The sequence below is a fragment of the Oncorhynchus nerka genome, linkage group LG6 (assembly GCF_034236695.1).
Source record: "Oncorhynchus nerka isolate Pitt River linkage group LG6, Oner_Uvic_2.0, whole genome shotgun sequence".
Lineage (NCBI taxonomy): Eukaryota > Metazoa > Chordata > Actinopteri > Salmoniformes > Salmonidae > Oncorhynchus > Oncorhynchus nerka.
Window position 1 is genome coordinate 64,160,320 of NC_088401.1, and position 24,060 is coordinate 64,184,379.

General features: G+C 40.6%; 1 protein-coding gene across 1 annotated transcript in view; it reads left to right on the forward strand.

Moving 5' to 3' along the window:
* LOC115130837 (GPI ethanolamine phosphate transferase 2-like) overlaps positions 1 to 4,036 on the forward strand; it is a 118,571-nt gene extending 114,535 nt beyond the window's left edge. The window contains exon 14 of the mRNA XM_029662353.2: positions 762 to 4,036. Within this exon, the coding sequence (XP_029518213.1) occupies positions 762 to 975 (214 nt within the window). The 3' untranslated portion in view covers positions 976 to 4,036. The remainder of the gene's footprint in view (positions 1 to 761) is intronic.
* Positions 4,037 to 24,060: the final 20,024 nt, after the last annotated feature.

Consider the following 24,060-nt stretch of genomic DNA (forward strand, 5'->3'; position numbering starts at 1 on the left):
GACTCAGAGGAGCTTTCAGATGCTGTGATTTGAATGTGTGTTTGTGCACATGTGTACTTGTGTGTGAAAGAGATCAAATGTGAAAGAGAGCGAGTATAAAAGGACAACGTGCAAACAGCTTGTACAGTTCTCTGTATTTCTGATTGTTTCGAATGAGAGACTGTGGGCAACCCTTTGAAGAGTGTGCAACTTGTTCTCCATCTCTGCCTTTCATTTGAATTGAAAGGCTGCTGTCAAAGGTCATATCCTGTACTTTCTACATGTGCTGGCATCTATCAGCCCTATCTAAATAGACAATGAGGTCAGGCTCTTTTCAGGGGTACTAAGGAGTCGATGTCAGGCTAATGCAACCGTAAGCATTGAGACAGACGAGATACAAGTTCTCAGGTTGAAAGGCTGATTGAAAGCATGTGCCTCAAGGCTAAGAGAGAGGCATTAGGATTTGTCTGAGTCCAGGCCTCGGTTCAATAGCATTTGTTTTATATCAAATACTTTAGATGTGGAGGTTGAATGTGCACGTGGTGTACTCAAATCTGTGCTTTAAAACGTGACCTATGAGATGCAAACCTTCAATCCTGCGATGTCTCATGCCGAATGCCATTTGTTTTGTCAGGTACAGTAGGCATTTGTTCTTTTGACTGCTGGTGACATCTGTTTTTCTATTCTTCTGATTGAAAGATAATCAATCTCTCTCTCTTCTCTCCCATCATCTCTCTTCACCCTCTCATCTCCATCTTTCCCTTTTCTCCTCCTCTCTCCAGGAGCTCAGTGGCAGTCGGCCATGGATGCTACTGCTTGGCCCTTTTGCGGTCCGTGCCAGCGGCGGCCTACGTGGTGTTGGTCACGGCCCTGCGCTACCACCTCTTCATCTGGAGCGTCTTCTCACCCAAGCTGCTGTATGAGTCCATGCACACACTGCTCACCGCTGCAATTTGCCTCTTCTTCACCACCATGGAGCAGAGCCGCAGGCCCTAGGGAGCCCACGGCCCCTGAGGGCTCTCAACTTTCAGGAAGGGGTTAAGGAGAAGGGCAAAGCCTCATGGGTAATGGTGGTCCTGATACTGTCCTAGTTGACTTCTGGATGCCCCACTCCTACACTCTGAAGGAGAAGGTGGGAATGTACTGTCCACTGCACTGGACTTCTAGGACTGCAGCATTCACTTGAGTGGCAGGTAGCCTAATGTTTAAGAGCGTTGGGCCAGTAACCGAAAGGTTGCTGGTTTGAATCCCTGAGCAGACTAGCTGAAAAATCTGTCGATGTACCCTTCAGCAAGGCACTTAACCCTAATTGCTCCTGTAAGTGGCTCTGGATAAGAGTGTCTGCTAAATTAATACAAAAATGTCCAAATTCACCTTTTGGTACGCAATATCTTTTCTCAGATGGAACTTTGTCTCTTGTATGGACTAAAGCACAACTTTTTTAGTAAGATTAAGATATTTTAAGGTGGTGGGTTCTACTGAAGTCTGTTCAGGTATTTATTGAGCAGGGCTGAAAATGGGTAATGGAGTAAATTTGATAAATTATTTCATTTGAACGTGTCAAAGCACAATCTCTTGAAAATGGATTTGTATTCCTTCCTTTTGTTGTGTTATTGTTTGTTTTGTTTCTGTAGACTAGTAAGTTCTTCTTTTGACCCCCGGCTCTGTGGTGCTCTATCCCAGTAGAGTAGTAAGTTCTTCTATTGACCACCGGCTCTGTAGTGCTCTATCCCAGTAGAGTAGTAAGTTCTTCTATTGACCCCCAGTTCTGTAGTGCTCTATCCCAGTAGAGTAGTAGGTTCTTCTATTGACCACCGGCTCTGTAGTGCTCTATCCCAGTAGAGTAGTAAGTTCTTCTATTGACCACCGGCTCTGTGGTGCTCTATCCCAGTAGAGTAGTAAGTTCTTCTATTGACCACCGGCTCTGTAGTGCTCTATCCCAGTAGAGTAGTAAGTTCTTCTATTGACCACCGGCTCTGTGGTGCTCTATCCCAGTAGAGTAGTAAGTTCTTCTATTGACCCCCGGCTCTGTAGTGCTCTATCCCAGTAGAGTAGTAAGTTCTTCTATTGACCCCCGGCTCTGTGGTGCTCTATCCCAGTAGAGTAGTAAGTTCTTCTATTGACCCCCGGCTCTGTAGTGCTCTATCCCAGTAGAGTAGTAAGTTCTTCTATTGACCACCGGCTCTGTAGTGCTCTATCCCAGTAGAGTAGTAAGTTCTTCTATTGACCCCCGGCTCTGTAGTGCTCTATCCCAGTAGAGTAGTAAGTTCTTCTATTGACCACCGGCTCTGTAGTGCTCTATCCCAGTTGCATTATATTTCTAATAGTCCTCCATACACTTATATCAATTATATAGGTTATATAAATGATATACTGTAGATGTGTTCCAAGCTGATAGCAAGCCATACTTCCCTCCCACTTCCTGCCATAGGATACACAGGTCGTAAGCTGTTTATTTTAATTAAACATTTTTATTTAAACTTTATTCAACTATTTCATACCCTAAATTAATATGCATACTTTTAGTTGTGTGTGTGTGGATATATATATATATATATGTATGTATAAATATATATATATATATGTGTGTATGTATACATATATATGTGTGTATGTATACATATATATGTGTGTATGTATACATATATATGTGTGTATATATAGATATATATGTGTGTGTATAGATATATATATAGATATATATATATATATATATATATATATATATAGGCAGTAAAAATTGTAAAAAAATTCCCTGTCTTAGGTCAGTTAGGATCACCACTTTATTTTAAGAATGTGAAATGTCAGAATAATAGTAGAGAGAATGATTTATTTCAGCTTTCTTCACGTTCCCAGTGGGTCAGAAATGTACATACACAACTCATAGTATTTGGTAGCATTGCCTTTACATTTTTTAACTTGAGTCAAACGTTTCGTGTAACCTTCCACAAGCTTCTCACAATAAATTGGGTGAATTTTGGCCCATTCCTCCTGACAGAGCTGGTGTAACTGAGTCCGGTTTGTAGGCCTCCTTGCTCGCACACGCTTTTTCAGTTCTGCCCACAAATGTTCTATAGGATTGAGGTCAGGGCTTTGTGATGGCCACTCCAATACCTTGACTTTGTTGTCCTTACGCCGTTTTGCCACAAATTTGTAAGTATGCTTGGGGTCATTGTCCATTTGGAAAACCCATTTGTGACCAAGCTGATGTCTTGAGATGTTGTTTCAATATATCCACATAATTTCCCTTCCTCATGATGCCATCTATTTTGTGAAGTACACCAGTCCCTCCTGCAGCATAGCACCCCCACAACATGATGCTGCCCCCCCCCCCATAAAACTTCTGACCCACTGGAATTGTGATACAGTGAAATAATCTGTCTGTAAACAATTGTTGGAAAAATTACTTGTCATGCACGAAGTAGATGTCCTAACCGACTTGCTAAAATTGTAATTTGTTAACAAGAAATTTGTGGAGTGGTTGAAAAACACATTTTAATGACTCCAACGTAAGTGTATGAAAACAGTCATTAAACTTGTTGTAGACCACCACGAGTCATTAACTGACCTAAAACAGGGCATTTTTACTAGGATTAAATGTCAGGAATTGTTCAAAACTGAGTTTAAATGTAGTTGTATGTTTATGTCAAATGTTTTACTCGGGGAATATATAGAAATGCAGTGAAAGCTTTGTGAATACAGTGGATCATTACTAGTATACAGATGACAATTGATTCACTTGGTGAATGTTGTTAATCTAAAGATAGTTTTGATTCACCTGCTGTGTGGAGAAAAAGCTTAATTCTTGGGTTATATTTTCCATCTAAAAGCAGTTCATTTTTATAAATACATTTTTGTTTGAAGCCATATTTCTCTTCTATTTCTGTATTGCTCATTTGATTTCTAATCTAAAAATGTGTTCCAATCCACAATTTAATGTCTTCTACTTCTGCCAGAACTGTGAAACCTAATCATTGGCAATTGGGAGCCCTTGCCCTAACACGCTAATCAAATTAGATTACAAAATGAACTAATAAATTGCTTACTTAAATTAAAAGTTGTTTTCTTTCATGAAGATATCCCCTAGGAAAATGTCCCTGTGAATACTGAATGCAATTCCAATGTATAAAGCGGTTAGTTAATTTGACACAATCTGATTGGTTAACTTGAAGAACTTGAACAGAGATCCATATGCTTATAAAGGACTCTCCATGTCCAATAATAACATGTCTGGTAAATAAGCATATGAAGTTGCAGATTGCAGCATGTCACACAACGTTTAATATATGATATTAGATGTGATTTATGTGTGTTTTACTCACCTTAATCTAATAGCTATGTATGTGTTAAGTTATTTTGTCTTAATTTTTTGGTCAAATGTGTTTTCCTTGTGTTAGCTGTGACCACTGTGATGGGCTAAGCTGCTGTATGTCTTATTTATGGCTAAATGTACAGAGATGCAGCCTTGATCCTGTAGTGGATACAATATCTGCCATTCAGTCATGCATCTTGATTGTGGAATCTCTTTAGATTGAGAAAAATGGGGGACTATTTTAGAATTTCTAGTTTAAGAAAAATGGGGGGCTATTTTAGAATTTCTAGTTTAAGAAAAATGGGGGGCTATTTTAGAATTTCTAGTTTAAGAAACATCGGGGACTATTTTAGGTGATAATTACTAACATTTTGAGACAGCCAAGGCCACAACAGCAATCTCTGCTTACTCATCCTCCCTCACCCAACAGGTTTTCAAAGAAGCTTTGTGCTGACATTTTCCCCTTATTTCTGTTAGGTGAACAATAAAAAAAAATGTTTTTATCAATTGCACTGTTTAAGAGAACATCCTCAAGAGGTTAAAGATTAAATTATAAAACTATAAATTATAATAAAGTATAGATTATGTAGACTTTCATATATTAAAGTATAAACATTTACTTTTTCAACTTGCACAGTTGATACTGAAGCTCGTACCCGTGAGATGTCATGACAGTGGAATTAAATGAGGAGTGATGAACGGTCAAGGATCATTTCCTCTACATTATGGCGCATCATTTTATCACTGGACGACATAGCATCACATAATTGGTCAGGTTATCAAAATTAACAATATTCCATTAATGTGCGTAATTAGTCAAATACATTTGAATCTATTTTTTTATTTGTATTATAAATATATATATATATTACATTTTCCTTTATTGTTAATTAATACATTTTTTACTTACCATTTTCGAAACCATTTGGCTGTTTTCTGGTGACAGTTGTGACTTCATTTCTACATTAAGTTTTTAAATGTTCTGATTTTAATCACGTAAAAATTGTTTGATTGTAATCTGGATACTGTCAGACATTATTGCAGATATAAGTAGTGGAAGATCAAAGAACTGCAGATTTTTTTAATTTTATGATTACCCACATAATGCTCTCTATACTCCTCTGTAAACTGGTCATCCATCTCTATACCCGTCGCAAGACCCACTGGTTGATGCTTATTTATAAACCCCTGTTAGGCCTCACACCCTCCCTATCTGAGATATCTATTGCAGCCCTCATCCTGTACATACAACACCCGTTCTGCCAGTCACATTCTGTTAAAGGTCCCCAAAGCACACACATCCCTGGGTCGCTCCTCTTTTCAGTTCGCTGCAGCTAGCGACTGGAACTAGTTGCAACAAACACTCAAACTGGACAGTTTTATCTCAATCTCTTCATTCAAAGACTCAATCATGGACACTCTTACAGACAGTCGTGCCTGCTTTGTGTGATGTATTGTTGTCTCTACCTTCTTGCCCTTTGTGCTGTTGTCTGTGCCCAATTATGTTTGTACCATGTTTTGTGCTGCTCCCATGTTGTGTTGCTATCATGTTGTTGTTATGTTGTGTTGCTACCATGCTGTGTTGTCATGTGTTGCTGCCTTGCTATGTTGTTGTCTTAGATCTTTATGTAGCGTTGTGTCTCTGTTGTTGCGATGTGTGTTTTGTCTTATATTTATATTGTATTTATTTTAGATTTTTAATCCCAGGCCCCCGTCCCCACAGGAGTCCTTTTGGTAGGCCGTCATTGTAAACAAGAGTTTGTTCTTAACTAAAGGTTAAATAAAAAATACTATTTCCCCAGGGCACAACGACAGTTAAACCACTTAATGTAAGCGACCCGTGGTGTCGTCTAGCCTTCTGTGTACCTGCGTCAGTTCTTATTGCACATGGCTAAGCTCATCTTCCAGAGTAATCGTTCATCTCAAAATGAGAATGCTAATATTTTGATGAGAAATGTTTGCATTGTCGACCTTGGCGAAGACAAAAAAACATTTTAAAAGTTAAGCTCCTCGGCTGTGGATGTGTGGTAGAAATGGGGAGCGGGAGAAATAGATTTGCTTAAATGTTCTAATACACTCTTGAATTCTAAACCTGTACATGATAGAATATGACACAACAGCTCCAGAGATTGTTTTCTGATATTGTTTTTTTGCTATTGTGTTATATTATTTTGTTTCAAGCCATGTGGGCAGAAGAGGTGAAGGAGAGAGGAATGATTCCTTTCAAATAATAGGTTGTTTTTTTACCTTTTAGGTTTAGTTCTGTATCACTTCATGTTTCATGTCACTCCCATCTTGCTATAGAAAAATATCTTCTAACCCCTCTTCAAATAGATTGCCCATTCCTGAGCATGTCGTTTTTTGTGTAACTACTTGTGGAACAATGGTAGATTGATATGACTACACACAGATAATACAGAATATGTGACCAAATCAGAATATCGCTCTTCTGAAGCCAATAATGACCGAATCAGAATATTGCTCTTTTGAAACCGCTTATGACCAAATCAGAATAGATCTTATCTGAAACTGCTTATGACCAAATCAGAATAGAGCTCTTCTGAAACTGCTTATGACCAAATCAGAATAGAGCTCTTCTGAAACTGCTTATGAACAAATCAGAATAGAGCTCCACTTTATGACCATATCAGAGTAGAGCTCTTCTGAAACCACTTATGGCCAAATCAGAATATTGGTCTTCTGAAATCACTTTGACAAAGATGAACACAGGTCAGACCATGATGTTAAGCAACAGTTGGACTGAAAAGCAACATTCCCGAGAGTGTGTGGCTAATTTAATTGTGGTGTGTACAGCCAAGTGAATGTTTCATTGAGTTTGTGTTTATGGCAAAGGAATCGTAGCATAACTGGGCCGAAATTTAGGGTGGTGCACTGCCCAAAAGACTAAGCCCAGAGAGGTGTGATTGAGTTAAAGCTGGCAATGAAGTTAAACTGATGACATTAACACTGAGCCTTCTTCTTCTCCTGTCTTCTATGGTGGTTCAACACCTCCCACTTGAGACCGAGAACAATCCCCCTTCAACCCTCCCACACAACAGGCAGAGCAAAATACTGGACATATTTCCCTTCGAGAGTGAAAGCAATACAGCAGCGGTCATCCCATTTATTTCTAATAGTTCACACATTTCTGCAACGCTGATAATGGGAACCCTCAGGTGTGCCATATCTCCCTCAAGAGTGTCCTTCAGAAGTTCAGTAAACATTCCCTACCTGTCCTTTTTTCCATCCCTGAAAAAAAAGTTTGAGGAAGAAAAAAAGTATGAAACTAAGAAAAATGAGATGGGTACAGAACAAGTCATGAATATGCAGGACAAAAGGCCTGAGGGATTACACGTTACCTAAGGTTTATTTTCTGTCTCTTTCCCCCTCTCGCACCGATGAGGTTTGCTCCTTTCTGCATCTTAATTGAGATAGGGGGATGGAGAAAGAAGGGGTGGCTAGAGAGAAAGGGAGGAAGAGGACTGGTTTAGATTTCTGCCTCAATGCAGTGCTTGGATGTCCACAGCCCTGAAGTCTTTCAGGCCTTGTTTACTCTGGCATCAGAGAGTCTATGAATCAGGCTTTTTAGATCTAATATATCCGAATGACTAAACACATTTTCAAGTAATTGGCGAATGGAGTGTGACTTTTTGTACTCTACCACAAAGATTTTCAGCCAATGTATTAAATATATTACATTCATACAGCCAACAATTCACAGCCCAATCTTGTAATTTAGCCAATGCAGGAGAATATTGCTTGCTGGCTCATTTAGACTTGCTGACTCACTCATTCATTATTATTCAAAAAGACTTAAGCGTCACACTAATTTCAGCATATGGAGAATGACAGATTTTTTTTTTTAACCCTGGTATTAAGCCTATAAGCTAGATTCCCTGAAATGTCCATGCTGATTATCAGTTCAATCGTCCAGACACTAAAAGGTTGTCGATATTGTTATTACATTTTTAAATTTATGACGGAAAAAACATTTTATTTTCAATGTTTAATTTGTGATTCACTGTATTTGTAGGTTTCTGGTTAATGTCTAATTTTTGATTAGCCACACCACTGGAACTAGTCACATGGGATAAAGTCATTTATACCTCTGAGGGTTTCACCTAACACTGTATTAAAGCACGTTGTCCTATGAATATTCAACAAATAGGAGCATGATGGTGTGAATTGAATTGAACACACATGAGAATGTAGGCTATTGACATTGTAATGCTCCGAAGAGGATCCTGAGAGAAGTCCATATCACAGAGAACACACACTACTCCATATTTATTTGAACGGTGAAGCTAAAACTTTTAATTTAGGATTTGAGATAAAAATGTTTTTGAGGCGACAGTACAGAATGCCACCTTTTATTTGAGGGTATTTTCATACATATCTGTTTTACCAGTTAGAAATATTAAATTAAAACACTTGATGTATCTAGTCCCCCTCATTTCAAGGTGTCATAAGTATTGGGACAAATTCACTTACAGTGTATAAAAGTAGTCAAAGGTTTAGTATTTAGTCCCATATTCCTAGCACACAATGACTACATTTAGCTTGTGACTCTGCAAACGTGTATGCATTTACAGTTTGTTTTGGTTGTGTTTCGGTTGATGTTTTTCCCAATGGGAACTGAATGGTGAGTTATGTATTGTGGCATTTTGGAGTCACTTTTATTGTAAATCCGAATAGAATATGTTTCTGAACAGTTCTACATTAATGTGGATGCTACCATGATTACGGATAACTATGACTGAATTGTGAATAATGATAAGAGAGTATGTTAGAGGCACAAAGATCATGCCCCTCAAAACATGCTAACCTCTCAGCATTACCAATAACAGTGGAGGTTAGCATTTTGGGGGGAGTACGATATTCATGACATTCGTGACATTTTGTAAAGTTGCTGAATATGAAACATGATCTCAAATCCAAAATGCTGGTGTATAGATCCAAATGAAACGTTTTAGCTTCACTGTCCAAATAAATACAAAGGAGGGTGTATATGGTAAAAGAAATGTGGACTTTAAATGTCTACTTTCTGTGTTCTACTGATTGCTAACTTGCCAGAGCCTTGAAATCCAAACTAGGTTAAGCTTGCCATGTCATGAGCGTAAACCTACAGTACCAGTAAAAAGTTTGGACACACCTCATTCCAGGGGTTTTCTTTTTTGTTTGACTCTTTTCTACGTTGTAGAATAATAGTGAAGACATAAAAACTATGAAGTATCTCATATGGAATCATGTAGTAACCAAATAACTGTTTGTAACTTGAAGTAGCCACCCTTTGCCTTGATGACAGCTTTGCACGCTCTTGGCATTCTCTCAACTAGCTTCATGAGGTAGTCAGCTGGAATGCATTTCAAATAACAGGTGTTCCTTGTTAAAAGTTAATTTGTGGAATTTATTTCCTTAATGCGTTTGAGCCAATCAGTTGTGTTGGGCCAAGGTAGGGATGGTATACAGAAAATAACCCTATTTGGTAAAAGACCAAGTCAATATTATGGCAAGAACAGCTCAAATAAGCAAAGAGAAACAACAATCCATCATTATGACATGAAGGTCAGTCAATCTGGAACATTTCAAGAACTTTTAAAGTTTCTTCAAGTGAAGTTGCAAAAACCATCAAGCGCTATGATGAAACTGGCTCTCATGAGGACTGCCACAGGAAAGGAAGACCCAGAGTTACCTCTGCTGCAGAGGATACGTTCATTAGAGTTAGCAGCCTCAGAAATTGCAGCCCAAACAAATGCTTCACAGAGTTCAAGTAACAGACACATCTCAACATTAACTGTTCAGAGGAGACTGCGTGAATCAGGCCTTCATGGTCGAACTGATGCAAAGAAACCACTACTAAAGGACACCAATAAGAAGAAGAGACTTGCTTGGGCCAAGAAACACGAGCAATGGACATTAGACCGGTGGAAATCTGTCCTTTGTTCTTATGAATCCAAATTTTAGATGTTTGGTTCCAACCACCATGTCTTTGTGAGATGCAGAGTAGGTGAACAGCGGATGTGTGGTTCCCACCATGAAGCATGAGATGTGATGGTGCTTTGCTGGTGACACTGTCAGTGATTTCATTAAAATTCAAGGCACACTTAACACTTAACCAGCATGGCTACCACAGCATTCTGAGGCGCTATCCCATCTGGTTTGTGCTTAGTGGGACTATCATTTTTATTTAATTTTTTTACCCCTTTTTCTCCCCAATTTCGTGGTATCCAATTGTTGTAGTAGCTACTATCTTGTCTCATCGCTACAACTCCCGTACGGGCTCGGGAGAGACGAAGGTTGAATGTCATGCGTCCTCCGATACACAACCCAACCAGCCGTACTGCTTCTTAACACAGCGCGCATCCAACTCAGAAGCAAGCCGCACCAATGTGTCGGAGGCTACACCGTGCACCTGGCAACCTTGGCTAGCGCGCACTGCGCCCGGCCCGCCACAGGAGTCGCTGGTGCGCGATGAGACAAGGACATCCCTACCGACCAAGCCCTCCCTAACCCGGACGACGCTAGGCCAATTGTGCGTCGCCCCACGGACCTCCCGGTCGCGGCCGGTTACGACAGAACCTGGGCGCGAACCCAGGGACTCTGATGGCACAGCTGGCGCTGCAGTACAGCGCCCTTAACCACTGTGCCACCCGGGAGGCTCTATCATTTGTTTTTCAACAGGACAATGATCCAAAACACATCTCCAGGCTGTGTAAGGGCTATTTGACCAAGAATTAGAGTGATGGAGTGCTGGATCAGATGACCTGGCCTCCACAATCACCCAACCTCAACCCAATTGATATGATTTCGTATGAGTTGGACCGCAGCCAACAAGTGCTCAGCATATGTGGGATCTCCTTCAAGACTGTTGGAAAAGCATTCCAGGTGAAGGTGGTTGAGAGAATGCCAAAAGTGTGCAAAGCTATCGTCAAGGCAAATGGTGGCTACTTTGAAGAATCTCAAATATAAAATATATTTAGATTTGTTTAACACTTTTTTTGGTTACTACATGATTCCGTATGTATTATTTCATAGTTTTGATGTCTTCACTATTATTCTACAATGTAGAAAATAGTCAAAAATAAAGAAAAACCCTTGAATGAGTAGGTGTGTAAAAACATTTGACTGCTACTGTATATTCAAAGCTAACTCCCTGTATAAACATTCTGAACAAACTCCTTTCCTTCATGGAACTTTGATCAAGCCACCGACTTATTCTCTATCAATGATGTGTCTGTTTTAATAAGCAACACTGTTTCTCCCACAGTCCTCCCCCTGTGAATAGGCAGGAGCTCCTGGGTTTCCATACTACCCGCTGGAGCGTTCAGCTGCCATTCAGCATTGTCAGCTCATTTGGCTACATCCGTGACTGAAGTGTGAACCCAATGACTTTCTGCAACCCCAGGTCTGTTGAGATAACGGACCGAGCAGGTGGTGTGTGATGTCTAATCTAATGATCAGATAACACAGTCAGTTTTGGAATGAAGGGCCCACGTGGAGGATGATGTCAGTACAGGTTGTAATTCCATGAAAGATGCCATGGCACTTGCAACATATGAATCGTACTGTAGTGAGATATCAGGTTATTCTTCTCATGGCCGCTATGAAGGAGTAAGGGCAGAACAATTAAAGTGTCCATTTTAGGACATCCTAAAATGTCTTCCAATGTTGGCGGTGTCAGACACCAGTGCAGTCTACACATCATGACTAGCTCATGATTTAAAACCACCATCACCGATACAGGAAGCGTTTGTAAAGGTGCTGCAGCAGCCTCTCCAATTGCTATCGCGGCCGATGGAATTAGCCTGTGCAACCCTGGTGAGATCCAGCTGTGTCTCTGAGGCTGAGCTTACTTCAGCGGCGCCACTCCCCCCTCACTCTCCACACTCTCCTTTGATCCTCCAGGAGCTGACTGTCTGCCAAGTGGCAGCTGGCAGAGAGCCAAACAATTTATGGGAGGCAAAGCTGTGAAGGAGCTCGTTCTAAAAATACTGAGGCGGAATGAAGTATTGATCCAATGGACAGCTCGTTTTGGCCGGCCGCGGGGTCTACTTCTCTTCTCCCAGGCCACCTCTATATGCAGCTTCTCTTCCCTCCCAGTTTATGTCCTTCAATTGAGGGCAACACAGCCTAGGAGAACTGTGTTTAGATGTGTATTTACTGGAGGACTGAGACAGGGATGCCGGTTGTCTCCTTTCCTGTTGTGGTCCCGAGGAGAAAATCCCCATTTTCCCTCACCCACCAACTACACTGACTCCAGCCCTGATGTCGCAGCAAGGGATCCCCCGAGCTAGATCCTGCTAGATCTATCCATGCCTCAGGTGGCAGCAAAAGACTGTATGACATCATCATAAAGAAAAATAATGATATTTATGGAAATCTTATATTACCTAATCTTGGTTACCCAGAAGTAAAATTATCTTGCAAAAATGTAATGTCCTGTTTTAATTCCTCGGGGAATTTACCCGTGTTTGTCATGGTCAAAACAATTCCAATTGTTTGTTTTCATATTTTTTTTACAATATAGCTAATTTTGACTTTGTGGCTGTGGAATCATGTGGAAACCGTTTATTATCTGGTTTTAAAAATCACTGCGCCAGTTTACGCACCACCTACGCCCATTTTTGATTCGTCCAAATAATAATTTACTAAAACCAGGAACTATTGTTGTACACATAATTCAATGTGAGCCTTGACAGATTCTCGCCGTTCCATCTGTACACAAGAATATATCCACGAGAGATGACATATTACCGACTGTAAAACACAGGCTTATTCCAGCCGGCTAACGCCGACTCTAAATTGGTTTGATAACGCTTGACATTAAAGAGCGGCTGAACTCACAGATTCCACATTTTTCTGCTGCTCATTAAGAATAACGAGATTTGAGTCTTGGGTGTGTGGTTCGATGTGGGTGTGTTATGTACACTATCGTACTCTGCAGTTACTGTTTGTCCCTTTTGAGGCACGGTAGCAACAACATAGCCACTACTAATTCTTCAAATAGTCATAATTAATCTAAGATAAATCAAGGCATTTTACATTCAGTCATGCATTTTTACAGGTTTGATTTCTCAAGTAAAAACATTTCATAACTAGTCAGAGCACTGCTGGCTGCGCTCAGGGCTGAATTTTGAGAACATGTCTACAACTTCATTATCAGCAAGCTACTGAACTATCGTAAATAACGTATAATCTACACGCTGTTTATTAGTGCCTAAAATCACTAGCTAGCTACATTCCATCTCTGTTTGTCAATGAAGCTAGCTAGTATTAGCTAGTAGGCACATTGAGCAGCCAGGCCACATAGCTAAATCAGCTAATCAAGTCACTGGCGAGTGGCGACGTGTGTGTGCTTCAGTGATGTTTTGTTGTGCCAACTTTCTCACTATCTATTACCAGAGTTGGAACATCATGTTACAAAACAGGTCGCGGGGGACACTAGAAGCTTGCGATTTTTTCCCAAAACAGTGGCAGACTCAGGTGATCCCTATAAAACACATCAGCAAGTGGCCTCTCCATAAAGGGCTGAGGGGCCATGTGTTCTTTTCAACGTAATATTGGCGATGTATTGTTTTATGTAAACCAGTCCACAGGCGTGGTGTAATGGGTGGGTCTGTCTCAATGTCTAGAGCATCTGCTGCTATATGATTGGATAGAGTGCACAGCGTGTAACTTGTTCTTCATGCAGCTATTTCTCCCTAGTCTTACAGCCCTCATGTAAGTCATGATGATCTCAGTTACACAGATCTTACAGTTTTGCAATATACTGACTATTATGATCCTACTTACAATTTTTTGTTAATTTTGACACTGGAATAAATGTTTCAGACTACTATGGATGCCACAAAGGCTGTTTTCAACCAGAAAATGTTTTTTTTTGCATTCAGTTGCCATTTATACATAACATGATTCTAATGTAAGTTGACCTCCCAGTTCAGCATGTTGCTGTCAGTCGTAAAATTTTCTGTCGGGAAAAAAAACTCTCAATCTCATAAAGGGTTTCATAAAGGGTTTATAATTACCTTAATGGAAAGTGTTACCATTGGTTTTGTGCATCTATCAGAATACACCAATTTCCGGCATGAATGTTGACTGCGATGCAGGAAGTGCTGTGGACACAGCTTAGATATTCTTGTGGCCACTTGACGCTTCCTCTGTGCTTTTGTCATGGCGACCAGTGTAGTTTTTGTCATGACGACCACCGTAGCAGCAGTGTGCTTGCTCTGCTCTCCCTGACTCCTCCAGGTGTGACTGCTCTGATCAATATGCATCACTTGGTTTTGCCAGTTTGGCCCAGACACTGATGCACTGTTGAATCACTCAGAAACACTCCGCCTGATCGTTTACGTTTCACAGACGGAGGGGAAACTCGATAGACACGAAAAACAAGGGTTCTGAAATGAAAACAGCCATGAAAGCATGATGTGAGAGCATGGGTGTGTGTTGATTGTTTTAGTGTGTGTTGATTGTTTTTGTGTGTGTGTGTGTGTGTGTGTGTGTGTGTGTGTGTGTGTGTTGAAGGGTGAGTGGGAGGGAGTGCCTTGGGAGGGTTTAGTGTGTCTAGACAGAGCACATCCCTGAATTTCGTTCTCTGTGTGTGGAGAGATTGTGAAATGAAAGTGAGTAGCCTACAGTTTTTGTTCTTGGAAAGGAAATACATGATCAAACAGCAATGTAACACACGCTTAAAGATCAGAAATTGGCCCGTCTTTGGAGATGTACAAAAAGCTTTATTTCACATAGCCAGCGCAATGGCTGTTCTGTGAACACAGAAACAACTCAAGAGATTTTTAAGGTTTGTTCAAAATGTAGTCCGGTAATTCCTAGACATTTAATCTGCAACCTGTTACAATGTGAGCAACCTCAACCCTATTCTCAACCATATTCTTGACCAACAAATTCCACCTTTTTTAAATAATAATTGAAAAGGTAAACTCACTTGACCGCAATATTGTTGTGTTCTTGATACTGGCCCAATATATATATATGTTTGTATTTGATTATCCTATCATATCAATGTGTAGAACGAATTAGCAGGTAGCAAAATGTTCAGCTCTGCTTTGATTAGGGTTGTGAGTTGAATCCTGCTGTAGTCTGATTCCAGAAATAGACGCAATTTGGCATTGTCTATCTTTAAATTATCTAGGGTTTTTGCTCAGCTCTCTTTGCAAAATACCCCTCTGTCTGCGTCATTCTTCTCCTTGCTTTGCCAATGAACTTTGGGCCGAACTTTGCTTTTGCCTGAAGACTTTCATCTTGTTGCTTTCACCGGGGATTCCTGCAACCCAGCTTCACAGGGCAACCCAGCTTCACAGGGCAACCCAGCTTCACAGGGCAAGGAAACAGATATGAAGGTAAACCGAGAGAGAGTAGAGGCTGAGAGGAGAGTTCTCAAGAGGAGATGATGCCTGTCTCCCTCGTGATCCGTACACAAACACAGCATGATGAAAGAGTATCACTGGAGAGAAGAATGTACTTTCAGACGCCTTGAATATTTAACAGTTTCCTTGCATTCACCTAGTTGTCAATACTGTGAGAACACAACCATTTAATTTCAAATATGTAGTGTATAGTGATTGTGTTTTTGTATTTTGCAGTAGCTTTGGTTCAAAACAGCTTTGGTTCAAAACACAGTGTGATCCCAAAGAACAGTATGCGCTAGCTTTCAAGCCCAGTATTAAGACTCCCTTTCGCTGTGGCTGTGGCTGTGGCTTTACAGCCTTGTCATGTTTACACAAAGCCACAGAACCATTTTAGCCTTTCTCCTTCAGAAGTCTGGAGAAAAAAATGGCATCTTTAAAAGTGAAAAATAAGCCAGGCTTTAATCGAAGCTGCATCCAAATGTCCGGAAATAGCATTTCCAGCAGGGTATTTTTCAATCGCTGTAACAGTACAATACAGCAGCACTATAGGACTTTTACTGTGATCTCATATTGAAAGCATCAGGGGGTTGACTTTGAAGGAGACTGAAACTCCAGGGCCACTCTGGACTTTGTAGGCTTTTTGCCTCTAATGGTTTGTTTACATAGATCTTTTTTCATCGCTTGTCTTTTTTTTTGGCTTCACTGTCAAATCTCTCTACATCTAGGGGCATGTTTTCTCTGTTGCTAGATCTGAGGAGTCCATGTTGAGATTTAATGGGAGTTTTTTTGATCTGTCATCTTGATGTGCTTATTGAAGACCATTGACTTTGATGACTTGCTTCATCTACTATTTGTAGATCATGCAGAGAAGACCCAGAACAAGTCATGATAAATCGTCTAGCAATTCCTGGGAGTTGTTGTGTTGTGCATTTTCATTGTTACCTACAGTGACTTCTGCAAAACAGCAACTTTAGTTCAAGCCATATGAATAATCAAAGAATATCAGCATATTAACTTTCACTGGAAGGGGGCTTTAATAGACCGAACTCTAGAGGAGACAACGCAAAAACAGATTTTCTTAGGGCCAATCAATCTTACAGGGAATGAGAAACACAGACACAACTCTACCCTTTTGATAGACAGCCACCATTGCAAGGTCAGAGGTTTACCGTTACTTAGGGGCTGTGCCTGTGAAAGAGAGCGAGAGAGTGTATTACCTCACACGCTGAAGCTAGGTGGCAAGGAGGTCATGTTCCGGTGCTCCTGACCCTGTCACTTTCCCAGAGCTGCTCGCTGGAGACGCTCCACCCGAAAACTAATCCTGGCTGTCTGCCAAGGCAGAAGAGGAAAGCATCAGGATTCAGTCAGACGACTGCATTAGAATAGCGCATGAAATTGCAGTTGATTACCTGTCAGGACAGTTAAGCAGGCCTATTGCACGGTGTCAAATATATATGGAGGTGCAACCGAAGGCTTCAGGTTTTGCCGGGTCTGGGTTTGGTGGTTTGAAGACAACACAAGGTTTGAGAGTATACAGTTGACTCCTGATAAGTGCACTTTTGAGAACGTGCCTACTCTTCTTTTTTTTTGAAGCGCAGTGCAGTAAATGACTCCTGATAACTGCACGTTCCAGTTTAGATGGCACTGTCACCACAATCACAAGTTGCATTTGTCAGGCAAGATTTAACATGTGTAACCATGATTTGACATGTGTAACCATGATTTGACATGTCTAACCATGATTTGACATATGTAACCATGATTTGACATGTGTAACCATGATTTGACACATGTAACCATGATTTGACACGTGTAACCATGATTTGACATGTCTAACCATGATTTGACATGTGTAACCATGATTTGACACGTGTAACCATGATTTGACATGTCTAACCATGATTTGACATGTCTAACCATGATTTGACATATGTAACCATGATTTGACACATGTAACCATGATTTGACACGTGTAACCATGATTTGACACGTGTAACCATGATTTGACATGTGTAACCATGATTTGACATATGTAACCATGATTTGACACATGTAACCATGATTTGACATGTGTAACCATGATTTGACATGTCTAACCATGATTTGACATATGTAACCATGATTTGACATGTCTAACAATGATTTGACATGTGTATGAATTATTTAATATGTGTAACCATCATTTGACATGTGTATTCATCATTTAACATGTGTAACCATGATTTATATAACTTGTAGAGATTTGGAAAACATTCTGTAATAGAAGTACACATTTAATGACAAGGCAGAAAATTCCAAATATACTCAAATAAATAAGTAAATAAGAATATTCTCCAGCAGGTAATTTTGTTCCTAATGCATTGGTTGGTTACAATGATCTATCAATTCAGCATAATAAATAATTGAAGATACACTCAGTACTGTTTATTTAGAAAGTAGTCCTAGTGCAACAAGCCCAGTTAGTTAGATTTCCCTTGGGCCTAAACAATCACTAAGCATTGTGGATGCATTGCACCGCATAATAAACAGAGAAGTTGAAATGTTACCCAACATGTAGGAGGAAAGACATTCTTAATATATAGACGCAGATGCTTGAAACTTCTACCCATAGAACTTCACGATAAACGAATTACCCTTGCCATCCCCAGCGTTCATATTTCATTTATGGTGTGCCTCGGTGCCTGACAACATTTGGATTTATTGGCATTATAACCCTTCGTCGCCATACATAAGTCATGAGTTCAGTAATATACTGATAAGCCAGAGGGAGCAGGAATAATACTAGGAAAGAGAAACACAGAGAAATGTGAATATAGGTAGATTACCACACGTCTTTGTGTCATCGACCGTCCTCCTGTGCAGAACCTCTCTGTTAACCTGCGCAGGTATTCTGAGAGAACGGCGTCAGTGTGACAAAGAGGAGATTGGGATACGCTCGGCTTCCTTCCGCCAGTCAGCTGGTGTGTGGTTCTGTGATAAGGAGGGACAGCTCTAACCTTTTAATATATGCAGCCTGACGGTGATCATTCTCATGCAAAACTAAATCATTTGAGCATGTTGACACTCCGTGACAAAAGGGCAGTCCCCAGAAGTCCCCATAGCTGAACATTTAAAATGTTATTTTTTCACTCGAGATGCAGCCAGTCAGGCGACAGAGAGTCAGCCAGTCAGGCGACAGAGAGTCAGCCAGTCAGGCGACAGAGAGTCAGCCAGTCAGGCACCAAAGAGACAGCTAGTCAGGCGACAGAGAGTCAGGCGACAGAGAGTCAGCCAGTCAGGCGACAGAGAGGCAGCCAGTCAGGCGACAGAGAGGCAGCCAGTCAGGCGACAGAGAGGCAGCCAGTCAGGCGACAGAGAGGCAGCCAGTCAGGCGACAGAGAGGCAGCCAGTCAGGCGACAGAGAGTCAGCCAGTCAGGCACCAGAGAGGCAGCCAGTCAGGCGACAGAGAGGCAGCCAGTCAGGCGACAGAGAGGCAGCCAGTCAGAGAGGCAGCCAGTCAGGCGACAGAGAGGCAGCCAGTCAGGCGACAGAGAGGCAGCCAGTCAGGCGACAGAGAGGCAGCCAGTCAGGCGACAGAGAGGCAGCCAGTCAGGCGACAGAGAGGCAGCCAGTCAGGCGACAGAGAGTCAGCCAGTCAGGCGACAGATCGGCAAGACGGGTAATTCTCTTACTTCTTTGTCCGACCAGTCCTGCCAAAATAGCAGGCCCCAGGTAGATGCAGTTGTCAATGGTTAAAGATCACACTTCTCTGCATCATTGCACACACAGGTCCACTCTGAGCAAACCCCTTGCGAATTCAAAGAGTTATTTCCAGTGGCAAGCCAGGTAATAGTTCACTCATACACCCGTGAGATTGTCTGGAGTTGATTTTAGCTGGAAATAGCTAGTTCCTGTTTCCCATCATGCCATCCTTTTTTGTTCTATATTGGTCATCATCCTTAAAATATATAATATTAGCTGATCATGATGGTCATCTGGCCATGAGAAGGTACGAGAAGAAACCAGCCTAGAAATGGCTAAGAAGTACTTTTGATGACATTGTGCCATTTTTTAGGAAATGTCTTCTTATAATTTGAACTAGAGAATGTAGAAACATGTTGTTTTCCTGTCTTTTTTGTGGCTAAACCAACTAGGCTCGTAATTTAGCAATTTTATTTGTATTTACAGATGGAATACAAGTTTGTTATTAAAGCACATGAAAGTTCACATGTTCCAGAAGGCATTTCTGCCAAAAAATGCATTTACTGCAAAAATGTATGTCTACGTTCAAATGCCTCTTCTGTGATGTAGTGACGTGTGACATACGCCTCATTTCCTGAAATCATTCACATATTGAACAGGGAAGCCTCTTTACTTTTTATTTGTAAGTCGCTCTGGATAAGAGTGTCTGCTAAATGACTTAAATGTAATGTAATGTAATGTATTTATTTATTTATTTAACCTTTATTTAACCAGGTAGGCAAGTTGAGAACAAGTTCTCATTTACAATTGCGACCTGGCCAAGATAAAGCAAAGCAGTTCGACAGATACAACGACACAGAGTTACACATGGAGTAAAACAAACATACAGTCAATAATACAGTATAAACAAGTCTATATACAATGTGAAGTACACTAGTCCTAAATTTACCCAGAGAAGCATTTTGTTTTGCAGTAAGTATACTTACAGACAACATGTATAAATATATGTACTCTGTAATACAAACAACAGATGAATATGTAGTAGTAAAAAAAAGGCAGTAGTAAAATTATAGTGATAGAACACACGTCACTTGCATCATTATATATACAAATTTTAAAAATCCTATTGAATACATCAGAAAACACTATATTACCTATGTTCATACCCACTGGGCACAGACTGGTTGAATCAACATTGTTTCCACGTCATTCCTACAAAACAATTCAATGTGATGACGTTGAATCAAAGTTATCAACATAAAGGAATTTTGGGAATATTTGTTTTTTCTTTTCACCCAACTTTTAACCTAAATCCAATTTCATGGGTCACATCTTTTTTGATTTCACATTGAATTCACATTAGTTGACAACTAAATCAAATGATAAACAAAACCAGACGTTAAACTGACGTCTGTGCCCGGTGTGTAGGAAAGACCAAATGTAGACCTCATAAAATGGTAATACCCTATGACAACCTGCACACCAATATAGACACACATCCCCAAAGACTGAAGACTGATGGAGAAAGCAACCATTTTTTATCCCCGTTGATTCAATGTGTTTCGTCAAGTTTCTGATAACAAATAATTATTTGCACAGTGAGTGCCCGTCCAATCTTTTCCCAAATAGGGTTCCCACTTTACCAGATCTCTACATGCTACTCTTAGCTCCGCTGGAAAAAACAGGGTTGCGTTCCAAATGGTACCCTATTACCATTATAGTGCACTACTTTTGACCAGGGCCCATAAGGCTTTGGTCAAAAGTAGTGCACATTAAAGGGAATATGGTGTTATTTGGTACACAACCCACATCCCGGAATGTACAACCCTTACAGGCTCTTTACCCTTAATATTGTCATTATAGCAATGTACAATCAACACCACTTAACGTTAGAGGTATTGACAGCATAATAGCGGGACAGTGTTTGTTTGGTCTGCTCTGATGGCTTGAAAAACATCCAAGGGAATTTCAGGTAGGACTGCAAACCACAAAGGCTAACCAAGATACAGCATCTGCCTTTCCCACAATGGATCAGTGACACAGCTTCTGTATCAAGAATGAAACACATGACTAATTATGTATGATGTGAGAGGAGGCGAGGACAATGTATTTCGTTGCTTAATATGAAATTGTTAGCACAGAGGTGGTGAAACCAACACTGCATGACATCCGCCGGTATCCATGGATACGAAGTGAGCCGCCAGTCTGGGTAAAATAATAAGCTTCAAACTGCTATCAGAGAGTAATGGCTAGTTTTATAACCCATTAACTGTCATAGTGCCTCTACCAAAAGAAATCTCTCCTGAAGTAGTGATTAGTTAGTGACAGGGGTGGGACCTAGTCTGCTACTTTTGAAAGGTAGTGTACAAAACGTTGGCTAGGTCCTTTTTTTAACACTGTCTTTCACTGCATGTTTTTAGAGTGGAGGCAAGGTGATGTACATGCAAAATAGAGGGAAACTTTCTTCACCTCCTTGACTACATCTCTCATACACATGCTGTCCGTGTGCATACATTTTTATTGTTCTATTACCATATTCTGCTATAAAGGTGATCAGGTCAAATTACTCATTGATATGAACTGAGCACATGACCACTGTCAATAGACTAGGCTAAGCCAATCACATCTCCAATCAGCAAGGCAGCTCATTGGTGATCCCTTGCTAATCAAAGTTAGTCTGGCCGGATTGAGACTGCCTGCCATCAGAAGACACTGGATAGGCCATAATCCCGACCAGGAGAATGAGTGCCCTTGTCAAACCAGTGCTAGTAATTGAATGTGTTGGGCGTCTTAAACTCACTTTGATAACCCCCATCCGACACCCCTGGGCTCTCTCTGCAAAAAGGAATTAGATAAAGGTGAAGCTTCCCAGATTGTGAATTACCGCACTTGATCAATTTCCGATTAAATGGGATTTAAAGACGAATTTGCCATTATGCCTTTCTGGGACATAATCACAGAGGATAAAGAGGCAATTTTGGCCGGAGGAACAGTGTGTGACCAAGGAATTGTCTCCTGGAAAGATAGATATGCTAGCCTAGCTACAGATGTAGGATCTTCATTTGATCACCCTGTTGCAGGAGAACTTTCCTGCAAAGCAGGACATTTTAAAACTTGTAGTGTATTTGAGGTTTAAAAAAGCTTCTGAAGTTTGTAATTTCCACTTTGTAATTTCAGACTTCCTTTTCTCTTATGAAAAATGTATCAACCCCTACAAACATTTCCATAAATTATAATCCAGATAATTCAGATTTCCTGTTTCCGCAGGATTATATGATTATTATTTATAAGCAGTGGAAGGGTGACACGAGAGTTGAGCTGGCAGATCTCAAGGCACACCGCCCTCTGTCTGTATCTGGAGCTACAAACTTTGCTGGAAGGTCCACATTCGATATTTAAACAGAACCTATCAGATACACTTTAATTGACAGATATTACATCCAATTTGGATTTGGATAGCTATCCAGGTCAGACCTCATGGGTGACGTTTTCTATCTGTTAAGGCAAAGTGGGATACCTAGTCAGTTGTACAACTGAATGCATTCAACTGAAATGTGTCTTCCACATTTAACCCAACCCCTCTGAATCAGAGAGGTGCGGGGGCTGCCATAATCGACATCCACCTCTTCGGTACCCAGGGAACAGTGGGTTAACTGCCTTGCTCAGTGGCAGAACAACAGATTTTGACCTTGTCAGCTCGGGGATTCGATCCAGTAACCTTTCGGTTACTTACCAAACAGTGTGGAAATGTGCAAAATGTCCAAAATAGTTCCAGACACTTTCCTGTACATTTTAAATGTTTGAAATTCTGTCAGATCTCTGAAATTTTCCACATTATGATAACGGTTTAGGGTACCAGTCCATAACACACAGCCCATTGTTGTCTGATCAAGGTTACTTGAATTTGCTCGGTCATTTGCAAGAAAAATGTGGCCTATTAGGCTATTAGATGGAGAAGGACCCTATACATGAATAGATTTTTACTACACTCATACTAATTCTATTAATTTCAGTCATTTGGCCAATCCTGACTTAATATAATGGCACTAGCGATTTTTAGGCATATGCTGGTGGCAACATTAATTATAGGACGACTTGTGCTGTCTGTCGAGGATCATGTATCCCATCTCAGTGTCATAGGCTATAGCCTATTTTACTATGATAGGCCTTTCTGTAAACGCCGATATATCCTGACAAAATACACCATATGAGGGGTCTAATGTAATTTTCTGGACCTTCTAAACCCCATAACTGATCCAAAATGGTTGTACAATCAGGGCTTTATTTGAGCATTCAAACTAGCCTACATCACTGCAGTTTACAGCCAAGACAATAATTGTGTACTAACAATAATACATTCCTCGTTGCACTTTGTTGTTGTAGCCTAGGACGTAGAATAATGGTATTTTCTAAAAACGTAGGCCTAGATCTTCCATTTGATTGTCTGCTACAGCACCAAGGCTGCAGGAGTGATGCAGCCTACAACCATGCATGTTGAATTACTGCAATAGCCTATTAAACGGTTACACATTTAGTCTATAAAATAGTCAAATAATACATTATTGTGGGTTCGATTCCAGGGGCCACGAATGGAAAATGAATGCATGCTGACGCTTTGGATTAAAGCGTCTCCATAATGTCACATTTATTATTTTTTAGCACACCTCATATTTGTGAGACATCGAACATTTTCTTTTGACAGTAGCTATGGGCTGCCTGTG